Source organism: Moschus berezovskii, chromosome 11 (genome assembly GCF_049115385.1).
Source record: "Moschus berezovskii isolate FMDL1 chromosome 11, NW_MosBer_1.0, whole genome shotgun sequence".
NCBI lineage: Eukaryota > Metazoa > Chordata > Mammalia > Artiodactyla > Moschidae > Moschus > Moschus berezovskii.
This window is the reverse complement of record NC_142470.1, coordinates 34433417-34452029: the sequence shown is the minus strand read 5'-3', so window position 1 is coordinate 34452029 and position 18613 is coordinate 34433417. Positions and strand designations below refer to the sequence as shown.

Sequence of the window (18613 nt, the reverse complement as noted above, 5' to 3'; positions counted from 1 at the left end):
GGCGGCGGCCGCAGCCCGGAGGGCAACGTGGAGCGGCCACGTGGAGCGGTCCGGGGGAGGGCCGGGCGGCGGGAGCCGAGGCGCGGCGGCGGCGCGCAGCCTCCAGCGACGACCCAGACGGACCGGCGCCGCCGCAGGTGGGTGCGAGCCCCGCCCGGTGCGGGGCCTGGGACCCCGCCGCGGGCAGCGGGGCAATGCTGCGCGCCGCGGGGCTGGACCGCGGGCGGCGGCGGCCTCCTGGCTCCGGGTCGGATCCCTTGCGGCTCGGACGCAGCAGGAGCGCCGGCTCCCGCCTCTGGGCGCCTCTCCGAGGTTATCCCTGAGAGCAGGTAGAGGGAGGACCTGGAAAGGGAGGCCTGAGACCTGAGCTCCTTCGCGGTGACGGGGCGGGGTAGGGGGTGGGGAGGGTGAAGTTCATCATCCCCCCCAAGGGCTTTTCCCTTCTGGTCTTATTCGTTGCTCTGACAATCCCGGGGCGGGGGGGAGGGAGGCTGGCAAGAGTTTCATCCTCATTTGACAGAGGAGGAGAAGGAGGAGCCGAGGGTTATCACCCTGATGGAAATGGCAGGGGAGCCCGGCTCTCAGGTGTGGGACTTCTTGGTCTGTATAGCCATTGCCTCTTCTCTTGCGAGGGAGTGGGGTTGTGCTAGAGTCACAGGCGGCTCTGGAGGGAGGAGTTAAGGGAGAAGATTGAGTTCCAAATAACTTCCGACAGTATTAGCTGGAAATGGAATGGATGCCCTGTGAGGTGCCAGACTCCCGTCCTGGGAAGTCCAGTGGAGGCTGATGGCCATTGACAGGGGTGCTGTGCAAGTAGTTTTGCGCTAGATGGAAAGTCAAGCAATAAAAAGGCTCTCCCACGTCCTAGAGTCTCTGAAATACTCAGGGAGCAATACTCACTGCCAATCACTCTACCTACATTTTCCAATGCATCCTCCCCGAGCCCCTTCCAGATAGATACCATTATCCTCTTTTTTTTTTTTTAGTTTGTATTTTTTAGGCTCCACTATGGGGCATGAGGGGTTTCCCAGGTGGTGAACCTGCCTGCCAATACAGGAGATGTAAGAGACACCAGTTCCATCCCTGGGTGGGGAAGATCCCCTGGAGGAGGGCATAGCAACCCACTTCAGTATTCTTGCCTGGGAAATCCCATGGACAGAGGAGCCTGGCGGCTACAGCCCATAAAGTCAGGCAGAGTCAGACACGACTGAAGCGACTTAGTGCACACGTGGGGCATGAGGGATATTAGTTTCCCAATGAGGGATCAAATCTGAGTCCCCAGAAACCAAGCCCCCTGCACTGGGAGCACAAGGTCTTAACCACTGGACTGCAGGAGAAGTCCCTATCCTCATTTTTTAAAGTGAAGGCCCCACAACACCTGCCGAGATCACACTGTTAGTACTATGACAGACTGGATTTGATCAGAGTTCCAACTCCAAGGACAGGCTCTCCTCCCATGCACTGATGCAAAGGCTTGAAGAAATCAAATACTGGAGGGTCATTGTGAGTGTGTGTGTGGTGTGTGTGATGTAAAAACTTTATTGGATTATATAACAACTCTAATAATTGTGGTGGCTTTTCTGTGGTCATTAGGGTAAATTGTGTTTAAGCACATTGTAGTTATAGAAAATGATTAGGAACATATTTATCTGACAGGCAGCTTTCAATAACTGCTTTATTTCTGTTGTTTACATGGGCTTCCCAGGTAGCTCAAACGGTAAAGAATCTGCCCACAGTGCAGGAGACCCAGGTTTGATCCCAGAGTCGGGAAGATCCCCTGGAGAAGGACATGGCAAACAACTCTTCAATAAATAGTTAGAAATGTGAAAGGGTGAAGAAATCACATGACACCAACCTCATTAAATGTTACTTGAGATGCCTTAGCCTGGTGGTGCTGGTGGTTAGGTCACTCAGTCCTGTCTGACTCTTTGCGACTGCATGGGCTGTAGCCCATCAGGCTCTTCTGTTCATGAGATTTCCCAGGAAAGATACTGGAGTGGGTTGCCATACCTTCAACAGGGAATCTTCCCAATACAGGGATCGAACCCGGGTCTACCTGCATTAAAAGTGTATTCTTTACTGACTGAGCCACCAGGGAAGCATGCCTTAGTCTGGCTTCCTTTAAATCATAGAGATGAGTTATCTGGACTAAAAATGTCACATTTGGAAGCATGACTAAGGAGAATATTACTGAGATGACACTGAAAGACCACATGCAGTTATTTGCTTCTGAAGTGGACTGCAACCAGAGTGTTAAGATTGTTAGGAAGGCCCAGGATATTTCAGGTAAGGGATGAAACAGCTTGGGCAAAAGAACTGCAAGGTGAAAGTGAAAAGTATTTCCACAGACTCCTGAATCCATCTGTTTGAAGCAGAATGTTAGGATGATGGAAAATTGGAAGATGATTCTAAAAATGGTAACACGATGTCTGATCAGAGAAGGCCTTGAATGTCCAGGTGAAGACTGAGCTATAATAGAAATAGGGAGCCACTGAAGGTCTTGGAGCAGTGGAGTTCCAGCAAAAGATTACTCTGGTGTGGTGTGGTGGTGGTTTGGTTACTAATTCGAATCTGACTCTTGCCACCCCATGGACTGTAGCCCACCAGGCTTCTTTGTCCATGGAATATTCAAGCAAGAATACTGGAGTGGGTTGCCATTTCCTTCTCCAGGGGATCTTCCCGACCCAGGGATGGAACCCGGGTCTCCTGCGCTGCAGGCAGATGCTCTACTAACTGAGCCACCAGGGAAGCTGATGTGGCTATGGAGGGTTCTTTAAAACGAGAAGCTATCAGAGACAGGGACAAGAATAAGAGACTCCTTGTGCAAGGGGTAATTCATTATCCACTTAGTATTCACTGGAACTCTGTGAAGTAAGTATTATTATTATCTCCATTCTGCAGATAAGTTTAATGAGGGATAATTAACCTACCCAAGGTCACGGGGACAGTCTGTGGTGCAGCTGGGATCTGAACCTAGGTCTGGCTGGTTCTGTAGCCCTGTCCACTGCACATGCTGAACAGTTGCTGGTATATGACAAATACATAGGACCAAGAGGAGGAGAATAAGAGTAATTCATGTGGGCGGGGTTCAGGACCAGGTCATCCTTTTCAGGCCCAGTGTAAGAAAAGATTGAGGAGTTCAAGACAGAGGCAGCAGAGTCTTAGTCTCCAGGGCCCTTCTGAGAACAGAGCACTGTGTGACTGCCAAGAAGCCAATCTATCATTATGACAACTGACAAATCGCCTCAAAGCTTAGTGGCTGGAAACAATAGCATTGACTATACCTGTGAGTGTCCATTCTGGGCAGGACTGTGAAGACAAGCTCAGTTCTGCTCCAGCAGTGTTGGCTGGGATAGCTGGAAGGCTGGGGCTTGGAATCATCTGCAGTTTTGCTCTCTTACCTGCCTGGCCCTTGGGTGGGAAGTGGGCAGCTGGGAGCTGCAGGAATCACAACCAGGACCTCTCAAGCATCCCTATCCTTATGTGCTTCCTCCACATGGTCTTTTCAGCACAGCAGACTTCTTCCACAGTGGTTCAGGGTGTATCTGCATGTCAAGAGAGGGAGAGAGAGAGAACCAGAACCTGAACCCTGCTGCCTTTTATGACGCAGACTTGGAGGTGACGTGGCATCATTTCCACTATTCATTATGAGAGTTCCTAAGTCCGGATCATATACAAGGAAAGGCAGATTTGACTTCAGCTATTTCTCGCAAGAAAGACTTGGTAGATTTGTTTTTCCTTTTTTTCCCTTTCCTTTTTTTCTGTGTTTTATTTGATTTTTATTGGGGTATAATGGCTTTACAATGTTGTGTTAGTTTCGGCTGTACAATGAAGAGAATCAGCTATTTGTTGTTTAGTTGCTAAGTTGTGACTGACAGTTTTGCGACCCCATGGTCTATAGCCCGCCAGGCTCCATGGGATTTTCCAGGCAAGAATACTGAAGTGAGTTGCCATTTCCTTCTCTGGGGGGTCTTCCCGACCCAGGGATTGAAACTGCATCCCCTACATTGTCAGGCAGGTTCTTTGCCGCAGTGCCATACATATACATATATCCCCTCCCTCTTGAACCTCCCTTCTACCCCCTCATCCCACCTCTCTCTCGGTCATCACGGAGCATCGAGCTGAGAGCTCCGTATGCTATCTAGCAGCTTCCCACTAGCAATCTATTTAAGCTATGGTAGTGTATATATGCCAATGCTACTCTTCCAACTCATCCCACCCTCCCTTTCCCTCACTGAGGGTAGACACATTTTTCAAACCAGCACCGTTGGCCTAATGAATGACTGGATTAGGGGGATCTGATGGGTGCTTCTCCTTTATGCCTGAACAGCTCCCACCAGTCATTCTTTGTAGTTTCCAAATGTCCTCTTTTAAAAGGCAACTCCTAGTGATGATAATGCATTAAGCCTGGATAATAGGTTTTGGCAGCTCTGGGGGATTTAAATTATTCCTGTGCCTCCTGTTGGCCCAGGTCCTGACAGTAAACAGATGGGGAGGAGAAAGCAATTTGAAGATATCCAGGTGAGGAGACCAGAATGGTAGGTATGTGTGAAGCCCCTGCAGAGCAGTCCAGAAAAACTTCTGGCAGGAAACTGCCTTATTGTATAATATCACCAGGCGCTGCATTTTACACATCTTGTCTTATCTAACCTTCACCACACCCTGAGAAATGCTCTCGTCATCCTCATGTTACACAAGGTTCCAAAATGCAGAAGTCACACAGTTGGTGAGTTGCAGAGTCTGCATTTGAACTTAGGCCAGCCTGAGGTTAGGGCCCATACCGTTAAACTTTGGGCTACATCCCCTATTCCTTAGCAATTCTGTGTTTCTGTTTTTCTCTTAAATTGTCGTTTTAACATTTGTATCTTTTCCTATTTACATAAATATGTAAGTGTTATGGAGAAACAAGAGTAATTTTACCTAATATTACCATCTTACAAGTTAGTGCCTACCATATAGTAGGTGCTCAATAAAGACAAGAATTGAATAAAACTAGCTATAAACTTATATTGACACTTGCCTTCCCTCTGAAGGCTCAGCTCCTTGGTCCTTGTCACCAAAGGTCTTGACTTGGGCTGCTGCTTCCCATGGCGTCCTCTGCCACATCCAGACCAGAGTCTATGCCTACTGTCATTTTCCTTTTGTCCTCTTCTGGCCAGCTGGCCCTTTCAACCATTTTGTGCCCCTATTTCTACCTTAGAGCCTGGAGCCCTCAGCCTCCTGTCTTCAAACCTGCAGCACATTGGGTACCAAGAATTGGGTGAGGCAGCCCTCCTGTCCACTCACCTAGGCCCTCGCTAAGCCATTGTTTCCTAACCATAAACCCCCTGTGGGCAGGGCCTTTTCTCTAATCCTCACCCTCACATAATGCTGCAGTTCTTGGATTTTCACTCAGTCTCCTTGGGGTTTCCATGGAGATTTCTGTCTCAAAGCCCCTGCTGGGAGTGGTGGTGAACAGCACCATCATGAAAACCCTAATAGCTTTGAACCCTGTTCCCTCCAGTCCTTCATCACTTGTCTACTGAACTTGATTCATGGTCTCTTTCATAATACAGAAGTTCATACTTTGAATATACTCAAATCTGTCCATTTTTTTCCTTTAAAACAAATTAGAAATATTTATCATTTTTAATGGCTCTGTATGATTTGCTTAGCCTGTCTAAATGTTACACATTCAGGTTGTTTACAGTTCTTTGACTACTATTAATAGCACAGCTATAAATATCTTTATAATTTCTTTTCTATTTGTGTTCTTCCTTATGGAATCCTCAGGATGATACTGTTGGATCAGAATTTTATGGCAATTAATTGGCAGGTTGCTCTAGAAATAGTTCAGGTTTATGGATTTAGTTTGTAGTTTATAGCTCCTAAAACAATATAGGTTAATACTCACTAATTCAATTTCTTCAAGGGTTGTAGGACTTTTCAAATTAAAAAAAAAAATTTTGCTATTTCTTTTGATGTCAGTTTTGATGTTAAGTTTTTCTAGGAAAATGGCTATATCTGCTAAGTTTACGACTTTCTTCAATTTCTACAGTTATGTCTCCTTTTAATTCTTAATGTTGTTTACTTGTGCCTTTTCTCTTTGTTCTTAATGAAAATTGTTGGAAGTTTTCTAACTTAATACTCCTTTTGAAGAAACACAGTTGTTTAGCTTTGGACGATCCTCTATAGAAGGAAATGGCAATCCACTCCAGTACTCTTGCCTGAAAAATCCCATGAACAGAAGAGCCTGGGGGCAGACGCGAGAGACGCCCGGCTCTGGCGCAACCGACCACGTGCAGAATCGTGGCTGAGAGGAGCTGCCCCGCGCCCAGGGTTAGGGCGGTGGCCGAGAGGAGCTGTACCACGTTCAGGAGGCGGTGGCTGCTTGGGCACCGGAGGGCCGAGAGGAGCTGATCCACATTCAAAGCAGGACGGGCGGCCTTGAGGAGATACCCCTCGTCCAATGTAAGGTACAGCAGCTGCACCTTGTTGGAGCAGCTGGGAAGAGATACTCCACGACCAAGTGGAATATAAGAATCCACTGTTCTGGGGAGGAAGGAACAAGATGGCGGAGGGATAAGACAGCGAGACCACTTTCTCCCCCACAAATTCATCAAAAGAACATTTGAACGCGGAGTAAAGTCCACAAAACAACTTCTGAATACTGGCAGAGGACATCAGGCTCCCAGAAAAGTAGCCCATTGTCTTCTAAAGGAGAGAGAAGAAATCCAGCTCCACCCACCAGAACACCGACACATGCTTCCCTAACCAGGGAACCCGGACAAGTCACCCGTCCAACCCCACACACAGCGAAGAAACTTCATAATAAAGAGAACTCCACAAACTGCAAGAAGAGGGAAAGGCCACCCCAAGCAAAGCAATATAAGCAAGATGAAGAGGCAGAGAAATACCCAGCAAGTAAAGAACAAGATAATTGCCCACCAACACAAACAAAAGAAGAAGATATAGGGAATTTACCTGATAAAGAATTTCAAATTTTGATGGTGAAAATGATTCAAAATCTTGAAAGCAAAATGGAGTTACAGATAAATAACCTGGAGAAAAGGATTGAGAAGATGGAAGAAAGATTTAATAAGGACTTAGAAGAAATAAAAAAGAGTCAATATACAATGAATAATGCAATAGATGAGATCAGAAACACCCTGGAGGGAACAAACAATAGAATAACAGAGGCAGAAGACAGGATAAGCGAACTAGAAGATAGAATTATAGAAATAAATGAAACAGAGAGGAAAAAAGGAAAACGAATTAAAAGAAATGAGGACAATATTAGAGACCTCTGGGACAATGTTAAACGCTCCAACATTCGAATCATAGGAGTCCCAGAAGAAGAAGACAAAAAGAAAGACCATGAGAGAATACTTGAGGAGATAATAGTTGAAAACTTCCCTAAAATGGAGAAAGAAATAATCACCCAAGTCCAAGAAACCCAGAGACTCCCCAACAGGATAAACCCAAGGCGAAATACTCCAAGACACATATTAATCAAATTAACAAAGATCAAACACAAAGAACAAATATTAAAAGCAGCAAGGGAAAAGCAGCAAATAACACATAAGGGGATTCCCATAAGGATAACAGCTGATCTTTCAACAGAAACTCTTCAGGCCAGAAGGGAGTGGCAAGACATACTTAAAGTGATGAAAGAAAATACCCTACAGCCCAGATTACTATACCCAGCAAGGATCTCATTCAAATATGAAGGAGAAATCAAAAGCTTTACAGACAAGCAAAAGCTGAGGGAATTCAGCATCACCAAACCAGCTCTCCAACAAATGCTAAAGGATCTTCTATAGACAGGAAACACAGAAAGAGTGTATAAACTTGAACCCAAAGCAATAAAGAAAATGGCTACGGGATCGTACTTATCAATAATTACCTTAAACGTAAATGGGTTGAAATTTTCAAAAAGGCTAGGAAACAATTCTCATAGCCATCAATAGTTCAGTGTTGAGTTCATGAATAGTTTTTAAAGTTTGGGACAAACTGTAGTATTTGCTATTTGAAGTACTATTTGTAATTGGCATATTACGATGTAACATTGGTCTTCATTTCCAACTTAAAACGCCTAAAAATGCCTAACAGGTTTTTAGATTTGTGAATTTTAGTTGAAATGTATTTTACGATGTTACTAAACCTGCAGAAATATTGAAATATTTCAGAGAACTTATTCACTGTACATTTAATTTATTTTATTTTATTTATTTATTATTTATTTTATTTATAAAAACTGTAGAAAGTTTTACTTGTTGGGTCAAATGCTTGTTGCTTCAAATGCTTGTTGCATTTGAAGTGCTAGTTACAAGAAAATCAAATACCTTCAATGTATAAATGCTATTAAGTTTTTAAAGGACTCTGAAGTATAAGTAAGTTTGTTTAAAGAAATTTAGTCTATTCAACCTGAATCAGCTCTGTCAAACATTAATTAGAAGCCTCATTTAAAAATAAATAAATAAATAATGGTGGTGGGAGGGAGGGTTGGGAAGCTGGCTGGAGGTGGAGGTGGTGAAGTTTATAAATCTAATTAAAAATGAAGTTGCATTTCCATTTTCCAAAACCACCCATCCACCAGCGTACTGTGTCACTAGACATTATGTACGATTTTACTTTGCAACAGAAACCATTACATTTAAAAATTCATTACAGCAAGGTTAGTTAGACACATGATGGATGCAGCTTTAATCCTGCCATATATTATTACAGTTAAAATGTAAATGATGAAAAATATTTTGTGCTTATCAGCATTTATGTGGAAATGTGTTTTACAGTGATATATGGTGTTATATTTCTATTATTGTGATGAAAAAGAAAGCAATACAAAAAGACGAAGTGTTTATTAAAACATGAAAAAAAAAAAAGAAATAAATGGTCTTGCAGCACTGAAGAGATTATAGAAAGTAAATAAGCTAGATCAGACCTGTTTTATGTAGTAATTTTATAGTTTATTTTAATTATTTCAGTTGTAAAATATTGTTATACTGTTAATTAGTTCTGATTGTTCATATTAAACTATTGTAATGCAAAAATAAATAAATAAATAAATAAATAAAAATTAAAAAAAAAAAAAAGAAGAGCCTGGCGGGCTACATATAGTCCAGTCCATGGAGTCGCAAAGTCAGACATGACTGGAGTGACTTAGCACACACAGACGCACACCCCTTTCTATTATATTTTAAATTTCTGCTATCTTTTGTTATTTCATTTCTTTTAATTTCTTTGGGTTTATTCTCTTTTACTAGCTTTCCGAGTTGGAAGCTTAACTCATTAGCTTTTAGCCTTTCTTCTAATATAAGTTTTTAAGTCAATTCATTTTCCCTCTAATACTGTTTTAGCTATGTATCTTGCTTTGATGTAAATGTTTCCAATATTATTCAATTTTAAGTACTGAAAAATATCCGTTATGATATTTTTTCTCTTGATGTATATTTAAGTGTGCCTTTTACAGTTTTTATATAAGTAAGAATTTTTTTTTTGTTTTGGCTGTACTATGCAGCTTGCGGAATCTTATGAGATTGAACCCAGACCCTCAGCAGTGAAAGTCCAAAGTTCTAACCACTGGACTGCCAGAGAATTCCCTAAATGAGATTTTTTACATCATTTTTGTTACTGATTCCTAATGTAATTGCTTTTAATCTCATAACAGTATGAGACTGATTCTTTAATACTCGTTGAGTCATATTCTTTGGCCTTCTGCTTTTCAGTTTTTATAAATAATCCATGTGTGTTGAGAAGAATATGCATTTGCTAAGTGACTGGAGTTGGGTTCTCTATTTGTCCATTAGCTCAAGTTTAGTAAATGTTTCATCCAATTGTCTGTCTACATTTTACTAATTTTTAGTCTATTTAATCTTTCAGATACTGTTTGATATATGTTCAATTCTCCCCCATAATAGCAGATTAGATTTTTCTGATTGAATTTATGCCAGTTTTTTTCTAAAGACTTTGTTTTGATCTGTTCTAGGTTCGCAGAAAAACTGAGAAGTTTCCCATATAACTCCCTATACATGCACAGCTGTGTTCATTATCACTACGCCCCACCAGAATGGTACACAATGAATTGAGAACCTAGACTGACACAGCATAATCAGCCAAAGTCCACAGTCAACCATAGGGTTCATTCTTGGTGTTGTACATTCTATGGGTTTGAACAAATTCCCTGGAGAAGGAAATGGCAACCCATTCCAGTATACTTGCTTGGGAAATCCCATGGACAGAGGAGCCTGGCAGGCTACAGTCCATGGGGTCACAAAGATTTGGGCATGATTTAGCAACTAAATAGCAATAGGTGTGTAGTGTTATGCCATTTATCATTTTAGATTTTTTTAGGCTATGTTATTAGGTACCTACAGGTTCAGAATTATTATACCTTCCTAGGGGATTAAATTTTCATGCATTTTATAATGACATGCTTTTATCTATAATAATGCTTTTCACCTTAAGGTCCATTTATTCTAATGTTGATAAAGTTATGTTGGTTTTCTTTCCTCTAGTATTGCTTTATGTATTCTTTTCCCACATTTTGCTTTCAACTTTTCTGTTAATCTCTTAATCTCTTGAAAATTGCATGTGATTTGTATGTTGTTTTATGTAACTTTGATAATCTCTATTTCTTAACTGATGAGTTTATACAATTTGTGTTTATTATGATTACTGATATACTTGGGTCTATTTTACTATCTTATTTTATGCTTTCTCTTTGTCTTCCTTTTTAATCATTTAATTAATTTTTAGCTTCTCTTTTTTCTCTTTTCCTGCCTTCCTTTGATTTTTTAAAAATTCCATTCATTTTTTTTCCTGCTGGTTTGAGGTCAAACATTTCATTTCTCTCTTTTAGTGGTTATTAGAAAATTTTTACATGCATAGTTAACAGTTGATCATTATGTCCACTCTCTTCCCAAACAACTGTCCTCACCTTACATCTTAGTGTTGTCCATAATGTAGCTCACACCATCTTTTTCTGCTCCATAGAGTAATATAATTATCACTGTTTAACAATCTTTGCTAGATTTCCCCACGTTCTGATTGTGTGTGTGTGGTTGCACTTGGTCTGTTTTTGTGAGTGGGCTTTCCCTAGTTGTGTGAGCTAGGGCTACTCTTCATTGTAGTGCACTGGCTTCCTCTTGTGATGGCTCCTCTTGTGGAACACAGGCTCTAGGTGCATGAGCTTCAGCAGTTGCTGCACGCTGGCTCAATAGTTATGGTTCACAGGCTTAGTTGCTCTGCTCCATGTGGAATCTTCCCAGGCCAGGGATTGAACCCGTGTCCCCTGCATTGGCAGTCGAATTCCTATCCACTGTACCACCAGGGAAGTCCCATTCTGATTTCTTTGTTCACCCTTTTTCCTTCCTTTCCAAATGTTCCTTCTGGGATCATTTTCCTTCTTCCTGAGTTATATCTCTTAAAATTTCCTGTAACAGAGAACTGTTGATGGTAAATTCTCTAATTTGTTATCTAAAATTTATCAAACATTTTTTGTTTAATCTCATTCTTAAAAGATAATTTTGCTGAGAATAAAAATCTAGAATGGCAATTTCCCCCACCCCCTTTTTTGACATATTGAAATATTATATTACTGTGTTCTGGCATCACTGTTGCTGTTGTGAAATCAACTGTCAGTCTAATTATTCTTCCTTTTAGGTGATTTGTCTTTTCTCTTTGAGTACTTTTGAGATCTCTTTTTCTTGGTTTTCTGTTTTTTCAGAACAGCAACTCTAGATGTGTATTTTTGTTCATTTAATCTGCCTGGGATTGTTGGGTTTACTGGATGGGAGTGTTAGTGTTTTGCAACATAGTAGAATAATCTCAGCTACTATTTCTTCAAATTCTGTTTTTAATCCAATTTTCTCTATTATCTCCTCCATGCTGCTTGGTTTTATATTTTATATGTCTTTGACTCAATTAACTGTACTCTGGACCATTTATTTAGATCTATTCTCCAGTTCACTAATTCTTACATCGTCTGTGTCTAATTTATTTAACTCACTCATTGCATTTAAAAAGAATCAATCTTTTCTTTGTATAATTTACGTTTTGAGAGGATAACTATTTGAATCCCAATTATATGTAAGGAATCTCCTATTAGTCTCTTCACATTGAATGGGCCCAAGCATTCTTTATCTCTGGTTTTTGCTATTACATGAAGCATTCAGCTGATAATTCAAGTTCAGTTGGCTTGGTTTGGCAGATACCCTAGGCAAAAGTTGACTTCAAGCACAGTTTTCCCCCAGGGATTACTGTTTCCACTGTGCCTTTATACTCTGGGTATTTCTTACTTTCTTGACAACTAAATGCATTTAAAAATATACTTTCTATTTTTATCTAGCTTTGTGGTTACTTTCATTGGAACATTTATTCTCCTACTCCCAGACATGAAAGCCTGGATATTTTTCTAGTCCGTCCTTTCATTGAGGTGTGTTCCCTGTGGCAGGACCTCTAAAGGTCCCCGAGCAGTATAGAGAGCTCAGTTCTGTCTCCCTTGGATGGGTCCAAGACCTATCTTCTCTCCTGGCTACAACTAAAGCCCAAGGATCTACGTTGCCAGCCAAAGTTCATGAACATTCTTATTTTTTAAAAAATCTATATATTTACTTATTTTTGGTTACATTGGGTCTTGGCTGCAGCACGAAGGAACTTCTGTTGTGCTTGGTCTCAGTAGTTGAGGCATGTGAGCTTAGTTGCCCCGCAGCATGTGGGGTCTTAGTTCCTAGACCAGGGATTAAAACCATGTCCTCTGCATTGGAAGATGGATTCTTTACTGGATCACCAGGGAAGTCCCCATGAACAGCCTTAAGGCAGCTGTGCATCTACTTGGCCACACCAACAAACCATGTAGACTTACTGTACCTTTTGGGGCCAACTTATGCATAGAAAAATGGGGACAGTTTCTGTGATTCTCAGTAGCTTCACCTACTTGTGGTCTTCCATGCTCAAGACAGCTCTATTTGTGTAATAGCTACACAAGCATCTACCTGTTGGCCAGATGCTCACCAGCTCTAGGAAGATCTCTTAGGAAGATGATATCTTCCTTTGCAGTGGTTCTGAACCTTGTCAGGGTCATGGAACTCCTTGAGAATCTGCTGAAAGCTATGCTTCTTTCTCCAGGAAAATTCAATGCCAGCCAGAGTATAGGGCACTATTTCAGAGGGTTCCTAATTGTCTGATGCAGACCATCAGGGACCTGTTGATATGTCTTCCTAGAGATGAGTTTGAGGTTTCAGGCTCAGCTCTGGAGGGCTTCTGCTTCCACAGAAACTCACATAATATGCACACGATCCTGGGACTAATGAGAAAGCTTCTTGCTTTGTGCTTTGGTTGATCCCTTATTTGACCATTTTTATTTAATCAATTGATTGTGCTGCCAATGGACCTACACAATGTAGGCCTAAAAGAACATTTTTGGTTTTTTTTTCCTTTCTACTGAGGTCTGGTTTCCCCAACTGCATTTAGTAAATAGCAGTTCTTGGGACCCTGATTTGTTGTGTTTTCAAGCCCTACCTGAGCGTTGACCTATTTCAAAGACACTGAGTTTCTTTTGATTTGTTCTTCAGTGAGATTTTAATAAATGCAAACCAACAATTTGTTTCCCTCCCAATTTAAGGCTTTTTGTGACTCTCTGCATTTCTTTTAAAAAAAAATAGTTATTTATTTAATTGGCTATACCAGGTCTTCATTGCAGCATGTAGGATCTTTTAGTTTCAGGATGCAAACTCTTAGTTGTGGCTTGATGGGATCTAGTTCCCCATCAGGGATTGAACCCAGGCCCCTGCATTGGGAGCGTAGAGTCTTAGCCACGGGACCACCAGGGAAGTCCCACTCTTGGCATGTCTAGTTCAGCCTTTTTCTTAACCTCTCTGAACTAGTTTCCACCTGTAAAATAATTGGACTGAACTAAATCAGACATCCATAAACTGCACTTCTCTGAGCACATCCCCTGCCACCAGGGAATGTTACCTGTGAAATAGAGATCATTAGCATATTGTTTGTTTTATTTGGGTATCTTCCTCAAGGTTTTGTGCATTAATACTCTGCAGGGGTATGCGGGCTGGGGTGGGGGATGATTATAGGAGTGGCAGTGAGGGCTGATAGCTGTGACAAAAGTTGCTGTAACAGCTCCTGACAGCTCTCTGACATCACATGTCTGGAGTGACTTGGGCACACACGTCTCTGGGGAGCTGGCAGGGCAACAGGAGTAGAGTGCAGGGAGAGACTCCTGTCTGCAGCTCGGCTTCTCCCAACACAGGTCTGCAGTATGCCCTTTACGTGCTGGATCTGAAATAAGATTTACTGGGGATTGCTGATGTCTTGTGTGGCTCCTCCCTGTGCAGGAGTCCTGTCCCTTGGATGGCAGGTAGAGGCAGAGAACGAGGTGTTGCTGTCTAATCCATCGATCCCCGCTCTGTGGCACACCCCTTCCCTCTGCTTCCCTACTGCCGTTCCTACTTCCAGTTACAGGAAGGATGTTACCTGTGATGATGAGAACGTTACTGCTGCTGCTCCTGCCCCTGAGTCGGGCCGCTCCCAAGGATGGCACCATGAGGTAATGGCGTTCAGAGGGCAGGGCCATGGGCTGGGAGCACAGGGAGTCTCAGAGGGTGTGGTGTGGGCCCCTCTGGGAGCTGGGAGTGTGGGCATATGCTCCTTGACTTCTGTGTCATCCCCACCACCTCAACCACTGCCTTGTGCTTGTCGGAGTGTCCTCTGCAAAGTGGGCATCGACACCTGTTTTCTGGATTCACTTCGAACTGGGAGCTTGTTTCCAATGAGGTGTGAGGTTGTGCGCTTGGGAAGGGGCTGCAGTCCTCTTATAAGGAGCTTCTTACAGTGGAAGCTCCAAAGAAATAGAGATCCTTAGCACATTATTTCTGTTTTATTCGAGTATCTTCTTCGAGGTTTTATGTATTAATACTATGCAGGGGGTATGCGGGCTGCAGTCAGGGGATGGATACAGGAGCAGCAGCAGCGAGAACTGGCAGCAGTGACAAAAGTTGCTGTAACAGCTCCTGACAGTTCTCTGACATCGCACGTCTGGAATGACTTGGGCAAACAGGGATCCCTGTCCAGAACTAAGAGAAAATCTTGAGCATTATAAAAAGACTTTAGCAGGTTGAAACTCCAAAACCCAACATCTGTGCCTCAATGTGGGGGGTAAAAAGAGTCCATTTTGTGTTATGGAGCACATTGGGTCTATATAAAACTGGGCAGTACCACCGGGCTCAGCTAGAGATCTGTCCCTTAGCAACCAACATCACAGGAAAAGAGTTGCCACAATCCACGTCGTCCTGCCGCCCACTGGGCTGGTTTCCTGGGGCTCCACCTTGTGTCTACTGGATGTGGCCTCCTCCAGCCACCACCTAACCAGATATTTTATTGGGATTTTCACTTAACATCTAAGCTAGGAATCTGCAAAGGCAGAATCTGGGGAGTAAGGTCATTCTCCTGAGGCTCCCCACAAAGCTTTTGGGGACCAGGAGAAGCAGGTCCTTTTGGGCCTGGGAGGTGATCTCTATCAGGAGCTTGGGAGTACAAGGCTATGAGGCTGGGCCCTCAGGGAGGCTCTTTGCAAGGCCATTCCTTCCCTCCCTCTCCAGGTTGGACCCTGAAGCACAGCATCTGCCTCTGCCCAACCCTTTTGAGCCAGGCCAGGAGCAACTTCGGTGAGTAGGCTGGGGTGAGGCCAGGCCTGGGGCTGCAGACCAGCGTCTAGTGGGCTGATTTTCCACTTTTTTGCCAGACTTCTACAGAGCTACCTAAAAGGACTAGAGAGGATGGAAGAGGAGCCAGAGCACATGAGCCGGGAGCAGGGTAAGGGGCTGGGCTGATGCGGCCAGTGGACAGGAGGAGGAGGCTCAGGGCAACCAGGGCTGGGACTGATGTCGGGCCATCCCGTGACTCCTGCCTGATCCAGCTGTCCCCTGATGCCTCTTCTGATCCAGCTTCTCTTCCTTAGTTCTCCTCTACCTCTTTGCTCTCCACGACTATGACCAGAGTGGACAGTTGGATGGCCTGGAGCTTCTGTCCATGTTGACAGCCGCTCTGGCCCCTGGAGCTTCTGACTCTCCCACCACCAACCCGGTAAGCCCTTCTTCTTCTCCATGAAGAAGACCCAGCTCCTTGGGGCTTTGGGGGTTTTTTGTTTTAATTTATTTATTTTTGGCTTCACTGGGTCTTCATTTCTGCAGGTGAGCTTTCTCTAGTTGTGGCGAGTAGGGGCTACTCTCCAGTTGTGGTCCTTGGGTTTCTCATTGCAGTGGCTTCTCTTGTCGCAGAGCACTGCCTAGGGTGCACAGGCTTCAGTAGTTGTGGTGTGTGGGCTTAGTTACCCCCAAGCATGTGGAATCTTCCTGAACCAGGGCTTGAACCAATGTCCCCTTCATTGGCAGGGGGATTCTTAACCACTGAGCCACCAGGGAAGTCTGCTTTTGTTTTTCTCATCATGACTTTTTTTAGTGAATCTCCTGTAAAAGGAGGGCTCAGAGCCTGCATGGCAAGGATATAGGGTGTGTGGGGAGGGTCAGGGTTCCTGGAAGCATCTCCAGTCACTACAGACTCTTCCACAGGTGATCCTGGTAGTGGACAAGGTGCTGGAGACTCAGGACCTGAATGGGGATGGGCTTATGACCCCTGCAGAGCTTGTCAACTTCCCTGGAGAGGCTCCGAGGCACACAGAGCCCAGAGAGCCTTTGGAGCCACAAGATGTTGGGATGCAGCCTCTGTTGGCTAAAAGCCCATCGAGACAAGAAGCACATGAAGCCTTGAGTCCTGAAGAAGCAGCTGGAGGACAGGCAGAGGCCAGAAAGGAGTTCTTGGAGCCTGTACAGGAGGTTGGGGGACAGGCTGATGCTTTAAAAGAAGCCCCAGGCCCTGGAGGGGAGGTTGGGGGACAGGTAGAGACTGGGGACACTGGAGGGAGAGCAGAAGAACTTCTAGGAGAAACACTGGGGTCTAGGAACACCCCAAATGAGCTTGAGGTTCATGCTATTCAGCTGGAGAATAGTGAGATGTAAACCTTGAGGGTACAGGTTTGCACCTCTAGAAGTCTCAGTGTTGGAACATAAGCTCTAAGGGTAGGGTGTGTATATTAGGATGATGACCACCTCTGTGCCCTCTCCTTGGCCCCAGTATGTGGTAGATGTTTCTGTGCAGTTCAGTTCAGTCTATGCAGTTCAGGGAGACCCTAAGTAGAAGGGCAGCTTTAGGGCCCAGATGACCAATAAAGAACTGAATGAACCCATTCCCCTGGGCCATCGATCCTCTGGCCCAGCGTGCCCTGGCCTCAGACTGCAGGGGTCAGGGACCAGACAGGCTTCTTGGGAGGGCAGGAATTCAGTTTACCCAGTGTTCCGACGAGACACAGAAGAGTTCAGCACTAGGCCACAGCCAGCTGCAGACAACCGGGGAAGGGAGCTCATCCTCTCCCCAGGGCCCAACCTCTAATGTACCCTCCTGTATTCAGGGCAGGCCTGCTCCATCACCCTGTATCTGCTCCCCATCCCTGAAAATATTAATAATAACTGCCATCTACAGAATGCCTAGTGCACAGCGGGCATCATGCTGGGCGTTTTATAGATTGTGATTTCATCCTCACCATAATTGTATGACCAGGCGGAATGATCTCTATTTGACAGATAAGGAAACTGGGGAAGATGGAATTCAGTAACATACCCAAGGTGAAAGTGAAAGTCACTCAGTCGTGTCCTATTCTTTAGGACCCCATACAGTTCATGGAATTCTCCAGGCCAGAATACTGGAGTAGGTAGCCTTTCCCTTCTCCAGGGGATCTTCCCATCCCAGGGATTGAACCCAGGTCTCCTGCATTGCAGGTGGATTCTTTACCAGCTGAGCCACAAGGTAAGACCAAGAATACTGGAGTGGGTAGCCTATCCCTTTTCCAGTGGATCTTCCCAACCCAGGAATCGAACTGGGGTCTCCTGCATTGCAGGCAGATTCTTTACCAACTGAGCTATCAGGGAAACCCGTACCTAAGGTGACGTAGCTAATTAGTGGCCGATTTGAATTCAGGTCTGTCTGACCCTAAAACCCATACCTTTGATCACATCCTATGGCCTCACCCTGCTGCCCCAACTCCCATATGGACATCTGCTGATTCCCACATGCCTTCAGTCTGGGTCTCTCTCCCAGGGAAGGCACCACTGTATCCTGGGTCACGTCTGTGGCCGAGGCACCGTCTTGACTCCAAGGCAACTTCCAGGGTGGGGCTTGGGGGCAGTTACTGGGGAGATATTTTTGGATTGCAGAGGCTCCACCACATCACAGAGTAGGCTCCCTGCCTGCTGGCCTGTCAGGCTGGCTCAGCCACGTGGACATGCTTGTGGTCACTGGAGTCTTGTGACAGCGCCAGCTCCCAGAGGACTTGTCCCGTGGCTTGTGGTTATTGGGAAGGCTCCCTGGGGCGCAAGGGGTTAAGTCTCCCCTCCCACTAGGAAGGCTCCAAGTCAGGCCCTCTATCCCTGCCTCCTGGGCACTGACGCCCACACTGGTGGCTGCTCTTCATCAGGAAGACCTGGGCCTCCAGCAAGGGCACAGCTCATGGCAAGCCTGGGTCACTTCCTGCTGCTCTGGTCTCCACGGGCCCTCCTCTGGACCTGGA

General features: G+C 44.5%; 1 protein-coding gene across 3 annotated transcripts; it reads left to right on the top strand.

The window, feature by feature from the left end:
- CGREF1 (cell growth regulator with EF-hand domain 1) lies at nucleotides 1-18392 on the top strand. 3 transcript variants are annotated; one of them, XM_055399749.2, is made up of 7 exons: nucleotides 74-137; nucleotides 3510-3618; nucleotides 14331-14542; nucleotides 15594-15659; nucleotides 15737-15807; nucleotides 15953-16077; nucleotides 16563-18392. In XM_055399749.2, the coding sequence occupies exons 3-7, from the start codon at nucleotides 14463-14465 to the stop codon at nucleotides 17007-17009; spliced, it is 789 nt and encodes a 262-aa protein (XP_055255724.1). In that variant the 5' UTR covers nucleotides 74-137; nucleotides 3510-3618; nucleotides 14331-14462; the 3' UTR covers nucleotides 17010-18392. The 3 variants fall into 3 exon arrangements, with proteins under 3 accessions (XP_055255723.1, XP_055255721.1, XP_055255724.1); XM_055399748.2 differs by lacking the exon at nucleotides 3510-3618 and having other exon boundaries at nucleotides 1-137; XM_055399746.2 differs by lacking the exon at nucleotides 3510-3618 and having other exon boundaries at nucleotides 5-137; nucleotides 14452-14542; nucleotides 16563-18391.
- The last annotated feature ends 221 nt before the right edge of the window (nucleotides 18393-18613 follow it).